The 20,480-nt window shown below is 34.4% G+C and overlaps 1 protein-coding gene across 3 annotated transcripts in view; it reads right to left on the bottom strand.

The window, feature by feature from the left end:
• PMM (phosphomannomutase) overlaps positions 1–11,533 on the bottom strand; it is a 48,390-nt gene extending 36,857 nt beyond the window's left edge. Inside the window, exons 1-5 of one of the 3 annotated variants that reach the window (XM_089419917.1) lie at positions 11,257–11,533; positions 6,849–6,939; positions 5,026–5,070; positions 4,773–4,839; positions 4,006–4,082 (exon numbers count right to left, since the gene is read on the bottom strand). In XM_089419917.1, coding sequence (XP_089276043.1) covers positions 4,006–4,082; positions 4,773–4,839; positions 5,026–5,070; positions 6,849–6,917 — 258 coding nt within the window. In that variant the 5' untranslated portion in view covers positions 6,918–6,939; positions 11,257–11,533. Of the gene's footprint in view, positions 1–4,005; positions 4,083–4,772; positions 4,840–5,025; positions 5,071–6,848; positions 6,945–8,387; positions 8,521–11,256 lie in introns of those variants that run through there. The other 2 variants (XM_089419916.1, XM_089419918.1) reach the window with 2 other exon arrangements.
• Positions 11,534–20,480: the final 8,947 nt, after the last annotated feature.

Here is a 20,480-nt window from a genome sequence, read left to right as displayed (position 1 = left end):
GAGGATCATTATTTTTCAGTTCAAGAGTGAAGAGTTTAATCATGAGCTAAACAACTTCAAGTGCAAAATGTGAGTCATAGAGTTCTTTCAGCTTTTGTAAACCTTCAAAGGCAGTTGAATATGATGAAATATGGCGACTCACCTCTTCATTCACAGATGTTGCGATTAATGCATAGGCTTTGCTGTTCTTGTTTTCCCAAATGACGAGATCTTTGTCTGAGGTAGGTTGTACTGGGTCATTGTCTCCTTCTTCGACACACACTCCTTTCCACAATTCATTGAAGATGAGGGTGTGTTTTATCATCCGGGACCATTCAGGATAGTTCTCCTTGCCAGTAAGAACTATTCCTACCATAGAGATGATTGAATGCATTCTGTAAAAAAATACTTCTGCTGATAAAAAAAAAATACTTCTGCTTATATACAGTGAAATTGTACTCAAAAATTTCTGTGGGAAACAATTTTGGTTGTTTAATTCATATCACAGTCAATAATCCATCATTCACCACGAGCTCTACAAAGTTGGAGCAGCAACGGCATTACAATTTCAAGCTCTGATGGCAGACATCTCATGTAATCTGAGAATGTTTTAAACAAAACATTAAACATCTATATTCTATAGTTGTTGCTTAGGCCACACAGCAAGACTTCCTTCCAAAGTGCTTGACAGCGTTAGAACATATGGCAGCTTTAAAAAATATGGAACAGCCTTAAAAACTTATGGGACAGCGTTAAAAATACATATGGTATTAATCATATCAGCGTTCCAAAATAGCATTAATACAATCAGCGTAAATACCACACCAAACAGCCTTATTACAACTGCGTAAATATGTGAACAGCTTCTAGACTTTTGCATCTTCAAAACCTTCTTGACAATCTTCTATTCTTCGACCAAAAATGCTCTAATAATTCGGTCACGTACAGCTGAACCAGATAAAACGCCTCCATAGGCTCTATTAACAATGGACAAGTCTTCTCACGATCAATAAGGGGTGGTGAGCGTGGATTATAAGGCACTGGTCATGAAAAGAAAGCAGCTCCGGGCAAGCCAATCTTACGGCCTGTGCTAAGAGAAGAAGTTCGAAAGCATATTGGAGACATGGGAGTATTCAATGCAGGACGGGCAGTAAGCTTCAACACGCAAAGGAAAAGAAAACGCCCTCCGATGTTTGACGTCCCTTACTCCCAGAGTATTCCAGTGGTGGGTATCAGGCGCGTCATAATGCCGAAGGGGCCATGGAATACTGGCTTGAGCCGGCAGGGCTTATGGAGATAAGAAAGCAGGTCGGTATTGAAGATCCTGCGTGGGTTCCTCCTCCCAGTTGAAAGCCTGGGATGGTCACGATACCACAACGCGGGGCAAAGAAAATTTCTTGGTAAGACAGAGGCGAGCTGAATCCGGCTAACTGCTCCAATACCTCCAAAAGTTGTCACAGCGTCTATGATACAGAGCAGCTATGAAAGCACCAGCGGATATGAAAAAATCTCAAAAGTAAGAAGATGAAGTTGCAAAAGAAACATTTCAGAGTCGAATGGGCGACTCCTGCTCCACTTCTGGAAGACTGAGAGACGTTACAATCATGCAAAAAAAAAAATCGTGCGAACTGTTAGAGGGCGGACTGGGCGGACTGGTCTATGTGCAGCGTTTAGACAGTGGCAGTCACTGTGGAGGGAACAGAGGGACAGAGAGCCCAACAGTGGACAGACTACATGAAACTAGCAGAAGGGAGTTACAAGACTATGCCAAAAATGGAGCTGGCTCTGATACCATGTCAGACCAGGCAGTAACTCTCCAAATGCAGTAAAACTGATTCGTCTATTATTCCATAGGTAGGTCACTGTTATATACAATAGGAGTGATTGTTCAGTTCATCTCCCGATGACTGTTCACATTCCTAATTTATTTATTTACACAAAATTCCCCCAATCATGAAGATTAGGTGTCAACAATTGTAACTACCAGATGATTGATGTTATATGGTTTAATCCATATTTTTATGCTTTCCATAACTAATTCATCATTCTACATGCTTTTGTTTACATATATGCATCAAAATATATAAAATATATATTATATAAAATTCGCTCCCGACCCGGGAGCTTTTGAAAATGTCGCTCCCCGCTCCCACTCCCAAGCAACCTTTGCATATAAGTTGTTAAGAGGCTCTATATCTTGGTGAAAGTTAACTACTTTCAGTTTTCAGTTATTCATCTAAGTAGTTGCAAAGTTTCATGGAAATTTAACAATTTATATATGTGATGTCATTTTGTATTGGTTCTCCACTTTTGAGTCCTTGATATGACAGCTATCAGGTTTCATGATTCAATATCGACTTTGATGTATCATTTTAATTTGGCATCCACTATATCAGTCCTTTCTCCATATTTCAATGCCAATGTGTTTATATGATGTTGTTGTTGCTTTATATGTTTAAATTTTATTTTAACGAATATATTTTGTATTTTTCAATGTTTGTTGCAGTTTGCGAATTTTTCCACCGATGTTTCCAAGAAGATGTTTTCTGGAGCCTCGCCATGTTTTTGCTGATGCTGATGTATCAAGATTCAACACTCATCAGTTAAGTAAATATTTTTGTATTTGGAGCTCTGCTCATGTAGGAGGTTTCCCCCTTGAAGAGGCTAGTGGACATTGCATCTAGTTCTGAATATCACTAAAGTTTTGTTTACTGCTGTTAATTTCCAATTCTGGTTCGGTTAAGTTACTTTTTGCAGCTATATTTTCATCTATATTGCTCTGTTTATTTGCTTCTGCAGCTACATTCCATATGTTTTGCTCTGAGTATTCTGTTTCCGCTAACAATGAACACCACATCAACATGTTTATATGTTTAGGCTAGACATTCTGTCTCGTCAAGCCTTGCAATAAATTGAACTTCAAATAAGTCCCTCATTTACTAGCTTATCTTATCTGTTCTCAGTTTCATTAATGCTCTTGTCTTAAGTCCATTGTAATTTTAGCCACCCACATTCATTGCCTATTTATAACTATTATAAGGTCCACCAATTTACAACAGTGTGCTAGAAAGACAGTACTGGAATCATCTTTGACTCTGCAGCACAGGTATAGGTTTCTGACCAGTGTCAAATATGTGGCAAAATAGAGTCTCCTAAGCACATTTTTTGGGAGTGCCGAGTTGCCAGAGGTTGTTGGCAGCAGGTTTGGCGACAGGCTCCTTCTATCTTCGAGGGGAATATCCACTGGTGGGCTGCATTTTTGGGTGACTCTAAACAATTTATTTCAGTTTTCATGGACTTTTGGAGTTGCCTCCAGAGTTTCTCCCTTGTACCCTCTCTGAAGCTAAGATGTAAGTGTATCTTTCACAAGCTCTGCTCCTTTCTTACTTAGATTTGGCAGGAAGGAGTAATCTTCAGCTTCAGGCTAAGGGACTAGGCCAAGAATGTTGATGTCTTTGCATACTCAGAATCTTCTCTCAGATTTAGTAGCACCAAGGAAGATACCTTTACTTTCGTTTTTGACATATTTTCATAATTTTGCTGTTCTACATATATTCTAATTAGGATAAGACATATTAACTACAAAGAAAAAAAAATCATGTCATTCAGTCTTTGAAGCTCTCAAATTTGTCTTCATAACATTGTAGTACAAATTGCTACAGCCTTTTAGTTCATTTGACTCTAAATTTCCTACACAAATTAGTATTCATGGAAAAGTTTGTGAAGAGATATGCATCGCGCAATTTTGCAGAGATGCAATCTATCATATGAAAACAGAAAGACTTACATGCTTTGTCAATGACTATAGAGAAATAAAGCACCAAAGTTTACAACTACTGATGATCTCACACTAAAAATATCTGCAGTGCTAAGAAAGAAGGATGAAGTTTGAACAGACATAAATATAGATGTCTAATGTTCCAGATATCTTCTAATTCAAACTTATAAACGATAACAGATATACTCTTCGATTATGTTTTTGTACTGTCATAACATAAACCTGATAGTGGGCCACAGGAAAAATACCTGATTACCAATCATTTTGCTACCTTTGTGAGCAACAAGGCCATTCTCTGAAAATACATAATCATAGTCGGAGATAACTGCCAAGGCCAAAATAGCACCCATAAATCTTGTAAAGCGATTATATTCCAGAAAACATCTCCTGAAGAAAATAAACCCTAGGTGTCGTCATAGGCAACATCAATTAACAATGGGAATACTTTGACTCAGGAAAGTTCAAAAACTAACAATTAAAGAAGACAAATACATCTATGTTAAGAACAGGCTGCTCAATTGAACAATCAAGATTAATCTTTCCATACAGTATAATGAATATCCACTTAATCTTCGACTATCCATCTAACCAAGGAGATATATCTATCCATATGATATCACAACGTTAATATGCTGAATGCTTTTCTCAATCGTATCTGCAGCTCTAGTTCATGAGCTTCGGTTGGATGAGCTTAATAAAAATGTAATGTTTGTGGTTCTACAGTCATTTTGGTCTTGCAGATTTGTTACAGACGGGGAACAGGGAACCTTAAGTGTTGGATACAATGAAATTCCTGTCCTCCCTTTCGGTCTCAACCAATAAAAATATAAATTTGTTATCTCCTGGCCGGGATAAGAGAAACATGAACATAGAAAGTGCAAATTGTCAATGCTTTCATAAATGTGTTCTTTCATATGGTAAGAAGTTGCATTTATTTCTTATGCTTCTTATTCTCCATAATCTCTTTTCCCGTTGTTTTCTTATTTTTGAGAGATCCAGGAATAACAAAACAAACCAGTTTTTCCAAGCTGCTCAGTTATTTTTGCAAGATCTGAGCCACCTACAACTCCCACTGCTACAACCTGATCACCATAAAAGTGTAGTATAGTTCAATATATGTTAAATTATAACAGTAGTCAGTATACTCATGTTATTGCCTTCTAGATTTTGCAACTTCAGAAAATTTACAATGCGTCGATATTTGTTGGTCCAGTGCCAAAAAGAGAAGGCTTAACATAATAACGAATTATAAATTTATAATGATGTACCTTACGTAATTCTTGCATAAATTCTAACATTTCTTGGGAAACACCCTGTTCAAAAAATGAATACATCAAAGACTAATTAGAACCATAATAAATATAACAATGATAAAATGCATGGAAAGTGTAGCTTAGAATTTCTGCCATTTTTCACATTTTCTCATGTGCATGTGTGTGTGTGTACACTTTCATATGTCTAGACTATGGAGTCAGAGCCTACATTTCAGTAAATCAGTTCATGTAATCCCTTGGCAGATTCAGTAATTCATAAAGTTAATTGGGTGGGAAAAACTGAAGAATAAAGATTCCCCTAACAAGTCACAACAATTCAGAAGCTTCAAGCACGTGAGATAAAGGCATTGGAGGCCTGGATTAGGTGTAAAAATGGAATAGATGGGAAGAGAATTGCCTCAGCAGTAAAAGCAAGAACTCAGAGAGTAATTTTAACTGAAAGACATAAATTAGATTATGCAAGTCAATAAAAAAAACGAATGGTTTGTAGATTTCTGTGGTGTGGTTTTTGAGAAACTGAATTCGGATATTCCACAGTGTTCATCTTTTATTTGTCGACGTTTCGAGTCCTGATGATGAGTCTTGGTCTAGACTCGAAACGTCGACAAATAAAAGATGAACACTGTGGAATATCCGAATTCAGTTTCTCAAAAAAAAAGAATGCTAGAAAGACTGCCTCTCTAGAACAAAATAAAATCAAGTGCAAGAGACGTGCTCAGAAGAGGAAAGTCTTACACCAACCCGGATGTAATCTTTGCAGATAGCATACTAGAATAGGATAATAAGCAAATTTCTCAACCTTTCTTCCGTTTATGCCAGTCAATTGGTTTATCTTCAAGAAACTCAAACAAGAGTTGGAACTTGGAATGATGGCAGTATCACTACCTCCCATTCAAATAATTAAAAAACTCCTTCACAACGGTTCATGAATGCATGATGAATGAGCTCTCTTATCACCATTTGAAATTTCACTACTTGATGTTACCAGCATATGAAATTTCACCTATTTATGTCTGTTATTTCCTATGACCTGCAAAATTCTAATCATGATTGGAAAAGATTTTCTGCAATTTTAAATTCATCCATGCAAAATCCATACATGATGAAAAGATGGTTGACGCCAGCAATATGTGGATTAAAGGCTTGTTTCCCTTCTGCATCTCAATACTGGCATTCTACAAGACAAATCCCAATAAAACTTTTCCAGCATTGATGATTCCTTAACTTTACCATTTTGAACAAATCATCTTACTATTTGCTCAATAGTGGAAACGCAATCAAATACTAGATATGTGAATTTGAAATAGGCTCTGAGGTAAATAGATAATTAGAATTAGTATGGCATTTCATAGTGTCTCGTTATTCTTCATATGTTGCAGACATTTTGACAAAATAACTTCAAAGGCCTTGGGTATGCACAATTGCGAACCAGATATCTGATTTTGTGGTGTTCTTAAATCAGCATAAACTTACAAAGCCTGTTTATTATTCAGATTATCAGATTCCAAATATTAAGGATTGCGTGTGTGCTTTTTGTTTTTATTTTGAATGCTTTGATGTCATTATCTATGAAGAGTTCTGAGTTGGAGGATTCTGACCCTAGCTCTGGCTGTGAAAAACATTCTTAGCCAAATTGTGTTATAAAACATTTATTTTGCAAGACGTAATCAAGATTGAACATCGACCTTTTACCATTTGGTTGAATTTGATTATTTGAATTAGTTGATGTAGACACCCTTTAACTAGCAATATTTTACATCGAATTTAGTCTTGAATCACATACTAAAATAATAAAACAATACTGTAAACAGAAATACCTTTCTTGCAGGGGTGAGTGTGCCATCAACATCAAACAAAGCAAGCACGCCTGGCTTTCTACAATCCATCTCAGTAGAGGTTTAAAAAACCCTGCACTGTTACAACGGGTGTTAGGATCTTGAAGGAACCTGAGTTGCAAACTGAAGCAAAAATCAGCAAGTAGTTGCCACTCCTAAATTTATCAACAATTTTTGCAAAGTGAGTATGTCAACTGTGAACACAACTCACTGCCACTGATAAGAAAACCCCAACAACTTTATTCTAAATAAACTATGAGAAAGCAGGGTTGATCCAAGTATATCATGTTCACCAACCAATGGAAATGAGACCAGACCTCTAACGTCAACCATGCACACACGGCATAAAACCTATCACCAAGGCTAAACAGTACCTGGACAAAAGGAGCTTTACTTACATGGTTATAACTTATCTGTGGCAATTTTACCCGAACTGACCCTGAACTAGCTGTACAAAAAAGGGGTCCGATCCGGTAATTCGGCTATCTCATTTGATTGTTTACACCTAAGCCATGCGATAGCATTTTCGATTTGATATTGAAAACACCAAAGCAATGCTCTATCTCTCAGGGTCTGTTGTATGTGAAGAAAACGATTTTCATTTCAGGCTTCAAAGCGACTATTATTATTAAAAAAGGTCCATTTAATGGAAACTTCAGGGAGGGAAAAGTGAAAACTAAAGCTTCCGCGAGATATCAATAGAATGATGTGTTATTTAATAACCTCCTATTTTTGTCATGGATATTCCGATATTCATAGGGAACCCTGCAAACTCTTCATGACTTATGTAGAATTTCGTATTGACAACATAGAAGTTTTAATTATCTCTAGAACCACAGTGATCCCTACAAATTCTGCATGACTTAGTAAAATTTCATATTGACAACATAGAATTTTTAATTATCTCTAGAACCACAATGATCCCTACAAATTCTGCATGACTTAGTAAAATTTCATATTGACAACATAGAATTTTCAATCATATTTAAAACCGGAATGAAGCAAGTCGCGTTAGGGCATGCTACTGACTAGTCAAATATAGGAGTTCATCCCTACATAACCTGCAAAAACAACCCATTCCTCCTACATAATCTGGAAAAACCACCCATTCCTCCCTCCAAGCTATGGGTGATTGTTCTTGAGATTTGACCCCATTCACAAACGCGTAGTCTAAACAGGCCACGTTTTTGTTAGTTCAGAAAACAATAGAAATTCCTACCTGATTTCGAGAAAATTGGGCAGAAATCTTTGAAAATCCAGGTCAGATCTGTCAAATTCAGGATTTCTTGATTGTGCTAATCTATTTTCGCTGTCAAAAACGATTTAAACACTCCCACAGTCACTCCCACAGTCAGATTTCTTAAAAAAAATCTGGCTAGATTCCAACGATAAATTGACAGTCCAGGCAAAATTGTGTCCTTACACAAAGCCCTTGAATTCTTGACCTGAGGAGATGATGCTTCAGCCATCTCCCTCTAAAGTTGAAAAATATACAAGTAGAGTAAGAGAGTATGGAAATACCATGTACCAATGCTCCAAGTTTCGTGGATGCTGTGACATGGGAATCGAGAGAGCCCCAAATTTCAGGGGAATCACAAGGGGCGTCACTGTGCCCAAGGTAGAGGACTGTGCCTCCGTGTGCCTCTGTGTGTCTATATATATAAAAGATGTGTGCCCAAGGTAGAGGACTGTGCCTCTGTGTGTGTCTATATATAAAATATGTGTCTTTATGATAATTTAAACAGCAAAATTTATAATTTAATTTATCATTTCAATAATGTCAAAAGCATCATGACTAAAACAAATGAAACAAATTTTCATAGAATCTCATGATAATTTAAAATTAAATAATTAAAAATCAAAACAAACTACTTAAAAACAACGCCTAACCTCCGAGTTATATGAAAAGTTAGGATTTGAAAATGCTATTTAAAAAAACAAAAAACCAATTATTTGAAAGATGATGCATACGCATTGTTGAACTACATGCTAATTAGAAAAATCCGTCATCTGTGACGAGATAACATCCAAAGGCTAACGCAGTCAAAATACCAACAAATAATAGAAATCTCATTAGAGATCCTCCAGCATAGGGCATTGCCTTTTAGAATGAACCATGTATTAATTGTATCATCAGCGCCCATGAAGTAACTCGATCTCAGTGGCGTTGCCTTTTAGAATGAACCATGTATTAATTGTATCATCAGCGCCCATGAAGTAACTCGATCTCAGTGGCGTTGCCTTTTAGAATGAACCATGTATTAATTGTATCATCAGCTTCCCTGAAGTAACTCGATCTCAGTGGATAATAGCCTCATAGAATGGGTTTGACATTTACACTAACTCAATTCCCTGGTTCAGTCCTCCACGAGGGTTGCGCTCAAAGATGGCCTTCTATGCTGAGCACTTTTTGGAGTTGAGAGACGGGTTCATTTTTCGATCCTAGTATACGTTTCACCACTCGATACATGCTCTTCACATTCTTCTAGGCCAGTTCAGAGTAGGTTCTCATAGACTTCGGGTAGAGACAGACTAATAGGTGGATAGACTAGACAGACTCTGCGAGGGATGTCATTTACCGGAAGTGGAGACCAAGGTGCACTTCATCGTTGGATGCCCTGTGTACTACAAGATCAGAGGAAGGTTTCATTGCTTGTTCAGAGATTCTCGAACCCTCACTGACTTTTTTAGGTACCTGGATCTGAGATGTTTGGCCCTATATATGTAGGGGCTCTTAGGTTCCGAGCGCATATTCTTCAGCGTCCAATCAAACCAGACCCCACACAGAGGATCACGACATTTTTCAGGGTACTACCTTCAGACAGGGGCACCAAGAGATCGATTGATACCAGTACGTATCCAGACTCCAGATCAGTGAGGATCCGTGACACCTCACCCTGCCACACGAGATCTCAGCTGCAGCTCCGTCTCAGATCCGTTCCTAGGAAACAGACTAGGTCCTCCAGCGTTCAGCAGCGTGTGAACCCCTCCAAGATATGATTTAGTGGACAGTCTGCACTTGCCATCGGATCTTCATCAGGCCAACAGAGTTTGTTGAGTTTCTTCGGTGTTATTCATTCAGCCTCAGATGTTAGGAGAGATGGATCTGATCATTAGACCTATTAGCTCCCAGATCTTCTCCACTAGGGCCAGATGTTGATTTACTTCATGCATTGTATCTTTGATTTACTTCATGCATTGTATCTTTTATAGGAGACTGTTTAGTTCTCCCACTTTGTATATACATCAGTGTACTCAACAGTCTCTTTGACCTACTTTGTGGTCATTAATTGGACATAAATATAATTATCTTATCTTATCTGAAGACGAAAGAAAAATGTTTGAATGCAGATTCACAGCTATTTATATTATAGATAGGTTTTTGGAGCTGAGCTGAAAAGTGTTAAGTTTCTTGCAAACATTCTACCCATTCTCAGGACAAAAGAAGCTTAAATAGTTTTCTAGAGCTGAATTGTGAAGCTTTTTGGTCTCTGAGGATGGACAGAAAGCGTCTGTCCAAAACGTTGGATTTTTCACCCTATTTACACAATTCAGCTCCAGAAATCTACTAACAAAGCATATTATAAATTTAAATGAATCACCATGATGCCAAATTTATAAACCTCCAGATCCGAACTCCTAAGCCAAGGTATAAGTCTAAATGGATAACCGAATGAATAACCATGATGCGAGATTCATAAGCTTCCAGATCAGATCTCCTAAGCCAATGTGAGAATGGAAAGCCTTATAAACACAGAATTAAGCTGTGAGCCCTGAACTTCGTCAGCACAAAATCAAAATTAGGTTAAAAAATAAAAAGTATCCCCTTGTTAACTGAATACATTTCCAGTAGCAAAAAACACATTCTTGTACTAGCCATTTGTGCCAGTCATTTGTGCCAGACATCTATTTTATTATGAAGAAAAGAATACAAAAATTCAACTTATAAACATCAATTGGCAAAAGCCACCTATTATGCCAAACTCCCATCTTCAAAAAATCTCAGAAGAAGTGTCGAATAGAAGCATTGTCAGAGCTCAAAATGGATGATAAATTAATTAAAGCAGCATCACAATACAAGAATACACCAGCAAATCCTCTGCTGAAATAGCTTCATTCCAATTATAATACATATAGGCCCTTTCTATAGTTTTCCTTTCTGGTCTGTTTCATTGAATGGCATATCTAATACAGATACTGTGCAGTCACAAGATTGTACATTCAGATCTGAATGTCATGCACTGAAGTCCATATCAAAATTGCATACTAATAAGTTCTAATCATAATGTACATTAAGATCTGAGTGTCACGCACCGAATTCCAAATTAAATGTGCAAATTAATAAGTTCAAATCATAACGCAATGCCCAATCTAGACAGCAATGGGTTACCTGAAAGACTGAAAGAATAGGCAAGTGGATTTTCCGGAAGTGGATCTGCTTTGCACACTCCCCACTCTGCCCACACTGCACTTATAGATATTGATAAGCCAAGAACGTGATTCTTGTGCTTGAAACTACGTGTTTAATTCAATTTGAAGTTATTTTGTCTGATGAAAAACCGATGAAGCATGTTATTTGGCATCGGGCGGACCACGGATCGAACCTCACCCTGTCATAATTTGGACACGAATATCCCCTCAAGAATATTATTATTTAGGTTGGATATTATTGTGCAAGTTGAATGGTGTCGATCAAATTATTTTGTTAGGTTACCCGGAAAGCTCGTTGACGTTGACAATGTACGTGGTAGCGTCTACGTGTAAGATTACTTCCAAAGTGTAAATTAATTTGGTGTAAAAATTTGAGTAAAGGGGAGTAAATATCTTAATCAAAATAATATTGGTAAGATTACTTCCAAAGTGTAAATTAATTTGGTGTAAAAATTTGAGTAAAGGGGAGTAAATATCTTAATCAAAATAATATTGAGAAATAGTTTTTTTTTTTTTTTTTTTTTTCTCTTTGGGGAGCTAATTTTCGCTGAACAATTACACAGATTTCATCATACAATATCGCCGAAGCCAGCAGAATACGTTAACATCGGAACACATCAGAACATATACGTCATCATAGAATCAAATGTTGCAGCAGCACGCGGCATCGGCATCGGCAGGAATCCATCATGGCTGGGGGAGCGAAAGCCTACCGCCCCCACCAGCGCGTCATGGACTCATGTGAAGTTATTTGATTATTTTGATACCACCCATTTTGTGATAAATTCAAAATAAATTGATATTACATTTTTTTAAATCCTAAAAATATTAATTTTTTTTTAAGTTAGATATATTTTCCGTATTTATTTGAACACAAGTTGTTTTACGAACAAAACTTTTTCTCAACAGATTGTGCTAGTAAGAGTCGAATATTAAAATAGTAATTTCATTTAATAAATTATTTATAAAAGCTTAAGACCAATAAATATTAAATATAAGAAAATTTCCAATTAATTAGTATATAATTTACTAGAGTAATGAGTAATAAAATCTTATCTTGATAATAAAGAATTTGGCTTACCAGAAATTTCCAAATTCTTGTGTTACTTTGATCTATTTGAGCTCAACCAATGTGTTGGGATAACTTTGTGCATAACAGTAAGTTGAGTTGCCCTATGTCTTTTTACAACTAGGATAACTTGTTGGGGATAACTTTGTGCCTAGTAAGTTAAGTTGCACTGTGTTTTTACAACTAACCATCTTGAACCTTTAATCAACTACTGTTGCTAATAAATCTCAATTATCCTAGAATTATCTTAGGAAAATAATGTTTGAGGGACTCCTTATCATGCATTAAATAAATAGAACAATTTATTCCAAAATTAAAAAGAAATTTTCATGCATATAATCCATGTCATCATCAATTTCTATTTAATGTAAAGTTTCTCCTAATTTAACCATTATTGGCTTTTGTTCTCATAATTTACTGTTACTTATTTTACTTTTTTGTTACTTATTATTTTAATTGTTGTCCCTAAATTTATTCCTATTGTTTTTACTCTTTTATTTATTTTTATAAAATAGTTTTTTTAATTTCTTTATCATTAATTTTCCTTATCATGCATTAAGTGAATAGAACAACTTATTCTAAAAAGAAATTTTCATGCACATAATCCATGTCATCATCAATTTCTATTTTTGTAAAGTTTCTCCTAATTTAACTATTATTTTCCTTTTTCTTGCTTATTTTATTTTTTTGTTATTTATTATTTTGATTTTTTTTCCTAAATTTATTCTTATTATTTTTATTCTTTTATTTATTTTTATAAAATAGTTTTTTTAAAAATTTATTTATCATTAATTTCACTTTATTATTTATTACTTTATTGATTAATTAATTATTATTCTCATTTATATTATCTATTGTTTTATTTATTTTACTATTGTTATTATTTTTTATTTGATAATATATATTTTTTTTACTTTTTCTTCACTAGGCTGTTTTTTTTCCTATAATATATTTTAATTATTTTATTTTTTAATTTTTTATTATTTTGATTTTCTTCCATAAATTTATTTTTGCTATTATTACTTTTATTAGATAATTTTGTGTATTTATTATAAATTTTACTTTATTATTTTATTTTTATTATTGATTAATTAGTTATTATTCTTATTTTTATTTTTTATTATTTTATTTATTTTGTTATTATTCCTACCATATATTTTAATTATTTTATTTTTTAATTTTTAATTATTTTGATTTTCTTCCATAAATTTATTTTTGCTATTATTACTTTTATTAGATAATTTTGTGTATTTATTATAAATTTTACTTTATTATTTTATTTTTATTATTTATTAATTAGTTATTATTCTTATTTTTATTTTTTATTATTTTATTTATTTTGTTATTATTCATATAATATATTTTAATTATTTTATTTTTTAATTTTTTATTATTTTGATTTTCTTCCATAAATTTATTTTTGCTATTATTACTTTTATTAGATAATTTTGTGTATTTATTATAAATTTTACTTTATTATTTTATTTTTATTATTTATTAATTAGTTATATTCTTATTTTTATTTTTTATTATTTTATTTATTTTGTTATTATTGTTAATTAGCAATTTGATAATATGTACATTACACTTTTAATAAAATATAATTAAAAAAATATCCAAAACCAATTATAATAATGTGATATTACACAACAAACATTCAATAATGTTAATATTAAAGTGAATAAACATGTTATTTTAATGTTAATATTAAAGTGAATAAACATGTTATTATATTACCTTGAAGATTAATCAACTTATAAATTACTATACTTGATAAGTTACACAATTAAAATAAAGAAGAATTGTAGAATCTTAAAGCTATAAGAAATGTTGAAGTAAGGAATATTATTGCTACAAAGATGGTTTGTATGTTTGTAATATAATTCTTATGTCTTTAGTTGTGTTTGTGCAGCGATCACCTTGTGGTCATTAGTCTCTTGATTGTGGATTACTTTTTTAAGTTTTTGAAATTTTAATCAAAATTTTTGGAAAATGTTGAACATGTGCATTTTTCTATAAATTAAAAAATATTTTCCTAGTTTTTGAAAATTTTATTTCTAACTTTCCATGGGTTGAAAGAATCTTAATGTGACATAATTCCCTTGGTGGAGGGTGATTAATTTATGTTCTTTTCAATGCTTGACAAATAATTAAAAAAAAAATGATTTTCTAAATAGCCATTCTGTTTGAGTGCTCTGACACTGACACTCACACTAACACAAGCGAGGGGGGAAGGGAAGTTGGAGCAGGCCTCTGTAATCATGGTTAGTTATGCAAGTGAATGAGTGTGCAAACGAAATGTGTGTACTGAGCAAGAATAAATATTTTTTTAGGCACACAAGAAATTATTTCAACTTTAAGTAGAAACTTTAATTTTCATTTTAAACTTTTACACATTGAGCTATGTGGAAGAACAAGTGTATGGAGTCGGACATGTGTGTGGAGTAAAGGATATGCGGAACGTGTGGGAGAACGAGTGTATAGAGGGAATGCTTGTGTGGAACAAGAACATATTTTTTTTCCACACACATGAAATTATTTTAATTTTAAGCAAAAAAAAAAAACTGCACAAATAATTGGAAAATCAAAATTTGTTGTTGCAGTTAACATATTTTTTCATTTTAAACTTTTACACATTTAGTTGTGGAACAACAGATGTATGGAGGTGGTGATGTGTAGGAGAACGAATGTGTAGAGGGAATGCGTGTGCGGAGCAAGAACACAAACTATTTTCCGCACACATGAAATTATTTTAACTTTAAGCTGAAAGTTTTAAATAAAAAGCCTTACAAATAATTAGGAAATCAAAATTTGTTGTAACAATTAACATGTTTTTTCATTTTAAACTTTTACACATTCAACTATGTAGAACAACAAGTGTATGGAGTTGGTGATGTGTGCAAAGTAAATGATATATGGAACAAGGGATATGTGCGGGAGAACGGGTGAGCAAAGGGAATGTGTATGTGGAGCAAGAAAAAAAACTTTTTCCACACACATGAAATTATTTTAACTTTATGCAGAACCTTAAAAATAAAATATTGCATAATTATTTGGGAAATCAAAAGTTGAAACAATTAACATCTTCTTTTTTATTTTAACTTGTACACATTCAGTTATGTGGAACAACATGTGTATGGAGTCAAAGATGTGTGCGAAACATGGGGCTATGTGTGGGAGAATGGGTGTGTAGAGGGAATGCATATATGGAACAAGAATATAAACTTTTGTTCTGCACACAAGAAATTATTTTAACTCTAAGCTAAAACTCTAAAATATAAAACTACACAAATAATTGGGAAATCAAAAAATTGTTGTGATAGTTAACATTTTTTTTCAATTAAACTTTTACACATGTAGCTATGCGGAACAACAGGTGTATGAAGATAACGATGCGTGCATAGTAAAGGATGTGTGGAACGTGGGGGGGCGGGGTATGTGCAAGAGAATGTGTGTGTGGAACAAGAACATATTTTTTTTATGCATACATGAAATTATATTAACTTTAAAATAAATAAATAAAACTACACAAATAATTAGGAAATCCAAATTTGTTGCAAGAGTTAACATAATTTTTTTCATTTTAAACTTTCACATTCAGCTATGCGGAATAATAGGTGTATGGCACCATGGATGTGTGTTGAGTACAGGATATGTGGAACAAGGGGTATGTGCAGGAGAACAAATGTACAATGGGTATGTGTGTGCGGAGCAAGAACGAAAACTTGTTCCCACACACATGAAATTATTTTAACTTTAGTCAGAAACTTTAAAATAAAAAACTACACAAATAATTGGGAAATCAAAAGTTGTTGCAATAGTTAACATATTTTTTCATTTTAAACTTTTACACATTCAGCTATGAAGAACAACAAGTATATGGAGTCAGGAATGTGTGTGGAGTAAAGGATTTGTGGAACAAGGGGTATGCGCGGGAGAACAGGTGTGTAGAGGGAATGCGTTTGTGGAGCAATAACAAAAAAAAAAAATGGATACATGAAAGTGTTTGAACTTTAAGCGGGAACTTTGGATCATAACTTCTCATGGTTGCTTAGCAGTGGCTATTAAAATAAATAGTCCATGCCTTTGTCAGAGACTATAGCAATTGCCTCACAGCCAATAGACCTTGATTATGGATTAATTTGTCAAGCTTTTGTGACTTTTTTCTTTTTGAAACGACATTAGTTGAAAATTTGACCCATGATTTTTGAATGATCTATCATGAACTGGAATTACATCTACAGACGATGTTGTATGATTTCATTGTACATTTTGTTTGAAATACATATAGATGTCATTAACAAAAGATACAAGTAGACAATAGCTATAATGTACGGGACTTTTAAAAGGAAAGTATAATCGTGATCATTATACATGATTACTTATTATTTACAACATATCATTAACTATAGTTATTAGTTAGTATCTAAAACATATCATGAAATTTTAAAAGGTAATGTGATGATTGTAAGCATTAATTTTATTTATTTTCTCTGTAGGTGCATTGGTCAGGTGTTCAAAATAAGATATCATCGTTAGTTAGTATGTAATACATATTATGAAATTTTAAAAGGTAATGTGATAATTGCAACCATTAATTCTACTTATTTTGCTCGTAGGTGCATTGGCCAAGTGTTTGTAAGGGCCTGTTTTCTATTATGAGAGCCTCAACCTATTATACACTAATAGATCTATTTTCCCGTTGGTTTAAAAGTTAAAAATAAAAGAACTTGTTGGTCTTCTCACATAGCTTTAAACATTTAACATCTTATCATTTTATCATAAGCAACATAAGTTAAGGTGAGCATTCCATTGATATCAACTTGACAAGAGTAGTCCATGAAAAATACATGTTCTGGCGGTTGATGATGATACCTTTGTCTTATAGCTCCAGCTGAACGCTCCTTCTGACCGACCCAACCGGATTTGCCTCCCAGCCAACTAGGAAACAAATTCCTAGCCCAGGAAACCTCCACATGTTCCCTAGCCCTCCGTGCCCAAGTCCAACCAGATATAGTGTGTCCTCAAGAAGAATGTGCAAAACTAGATAATGATACTTTCCTCCTCTCAAACCCAAGAAACCTCCACAGGTTTCCAAGGTCTCCCAAAATCATAACAAGGCCAAACAATCACAACCAACCCCCCACAATCCTAAGCAAGGCTCCAACCGCCCCTTTTCTTCCTTCCCCCTTCCCTTTTATACCCTCTTTCCTCAACCACCTCTCATTAATGTTATTAACTTCTCATCCATCCTTAGTTGACTTCTCTTCTCCCAAGTAAGCTAGGAGTACATTTGGAATTGTGACATGAATATAAAATTGAGAATTTAATGGGAAAGGATCATGTCTTCTCCCAAGTAAATCTGAAAAGTGCATTTGGGAATGTGAAGTGTAATTACATGGAGAGGACCATGTCTTCTCCTTAGTAAATGTGAGGGTACATTGGGGAATGTGAAACGAATAAATATATATTGATGATAAGATGGAGAGTACTATGTCTTCTCCCAAGTAAATGTGAGGGTACATTGGGGAATGTGAAATGTACTTACATGGAGAGGACCATGTCTTCTCCTTAGTAAATGTGAGGGTACATTGGGGAATGTGAAATGAATAAATATATATTGATGATAAGATGGAGAGGACTATGTCTTCTCCCAAGTAAATGTGAGGGTACATTGGGGAATGTGACATGATTACATATATTTTGAAATAATGGAAGGAGACCATATCCTACATAATATTCAATTTGAGAAGGTAAGTGGGGAATTTGAATAATGGAAATCATAAATTTATATTAAACCAATATTCCTCAATATCTTCAGATAATGTAAATATTAACAAAATTTGTAGGATAAGATTTAAGTGGGGCATTACATACACCCCTCCTTCAGAAAACTTCGTCCCGAAGTTAGAATGAAAAGATACAAGGAGTTTGAAAGCATAGCAAACCAGAGAGAGTTATAGCATTAAAATTCGATAAGTCAGACAATGACATTACTTCCCATCAAGAGTCTCCAACTGATCTATATCTTCCTATCCACCCTGGCCTACTTCCGTTCCCGCCCTATCCGTCCTCTGTTGCCTTATCAGTGGCAAAAGTCGTACTGACCACTGATAAAACCGACATGGTGGAAGCGTCGAATACCTCGACCAAACTTTCCCCAGCAGGAATCTGGCAATCGTCATCACACGTCTAGGGGGAGCGTTCAGCTGTCCTCCCCACGATTCCAGGTTTCGGAGGATACACGGTGGGAAACACCTCCACCCCTCCTTCAGAGCATGGACCACACTACAGAGCTGGTTGGACTTGTCATCGAATAATCTAGTCAGGTCGTCTTGCCACCTGTCATTTGCATTTTTTTTTCTCGTGTCATAAAAGTGCATATCAAGTAGATACCAATGAAGTAAAATAATGTACATTATACCTTCCTCATGAGAGGTCTCATCCTTCCCTCTTGGCTATCACATAGTTCTTTTCCCCTGCGGGTTAGCCTCTCATTCGTGCATTTATATAACAACAAGACATATAATCATCACATTACTAAGTCTAGTATCCATGTGTCAATCTAAGAATTCTCGCTAAGTCATTCATTTAAATAAATCATATCCACTTGAGCTATATATGAACCAAAGTAATTCTGATAAGTTACGCACTAGATAGTCCATCACTAAGTGAGTCATACATGTAGTCCATACATCAACCATTTCTATCATTAATATCAATCTATCAACTAATTCATATAAGTAGTTTCACGTGTCCAACCAATGCATCAATATTACATAATGTTCATAAATGATAACATGGAACTACAAAGTAGAGCCCTAGCATGGGTAGCTATCTAAGTCAAAATGGGCATCACAGATTATCATGTGACAACCTTGTGAAACCCCTTGATAACATTTAGAGTTGAAACAGATTCAACTGTCCACCATGGAAAATAGCATTTGAACTCAGATATGCTATAAGGTGGTACCAACCAAAATATTGGCAAGCAACAGATTAGTGCACTATCAATTCCACTAGAAGGCGCTAGTATAAGTTTCATGCATATAATTTCTTTAATACGTCAAGATCTATGACATAGATTCCATGCTATATGAATCTTTATTCACCCCTGAATCTATAACTTTTTTTTTTTAGCTTTCTCTTTTCCTTCAATTTGTTCCTGACCTAAGAAATTGCCATCCAATGAAAATCACATAATCTAAATTTGAATGGACCAAGAGATATTTTGCTATGCTAGCTAGTCGCAATGCTAGGATACAGAGAGTAGGAAACTAAGGAAAGTTACTAGCAGAGATCCTAGATCAAATGAACAAAAACAAAATAATTGAGAAGGATTATGCTATTGTTAATGACAAAGATCCTAGATTCCTAAATCAAAGAAGTACTGCACAATAATTAGCAAGGACTACTTTTTTTTTTCAATACATTAAAAATTTGTGTCTATGCTCTGCATTGGATTCATCATTCATCTACTGATTCAATATGTTAATTTTGGGTTGGCAATGCTCAAGGCTTAAAGGTAACTCCGCTTATTAGATACCCACATTCTTGCCAATGGTTGGGAAGTCTGCACAAGTTGTTATAAGAGCACATGTGTTAATATAGGAAGATCAAAATAAAAAGATCTTTTAGGCCATCTAGGTTTTCCTAACACCACAGGCATACATATAATCTAGGGTTTCTCGACACTATAGGCAATGTCTTCCATCAGTTCAAACAGGGAAGGGAAACAAACTGCTTATAAACAGAGAATTGTAACAATGTACCTATGATACAAGGTTCTTATTAGTCAGGGATTGGTTTAAGTCTAGAGGTCTGCGACCGATTAGTAGCTCGAGAAGAACTACTCCAATTTCATAAACATCACTTTGTAGTGTCAGATTTCCAGGGTGTCCAACAAACAAACAAAAAAAATTATTACTAAATAGAGATGCACTGTTATGGAATGAGTTGCAATAACAGGCCTTTCTTAAAAATAAAGGAAAAGAATAGCATGGAATCTAAACTTAATACCACTTTGTAATGACGGCTACAACATGTAAAACAAATATCAAATTTATAGATTGACTGGATTGGCAAAGAAGCCCGTTAACATTTTTTGTTAGGGC

Source organism: Pinus tabuliformis, chromosome 4_1 (genome assembly GCF_031772625.1).
Source record: "Pinus tabuliformis cultivar Carrire ecotype Pingquan chromosome 4_1, CPIR1, whole genome shotgun sequence".
Lineage (NCBI taxonomy): Eukaryota > Viridiplantae > Streptophyta > Pinopsida > Pinales > Pinaceae > Pinus > Pinus tabuliformis.
The sequence above is the reverse complement of the archived record's forward strand: the minus strand, read 5'-3'. Positions and strand labels throughout refer to the sequence as shown.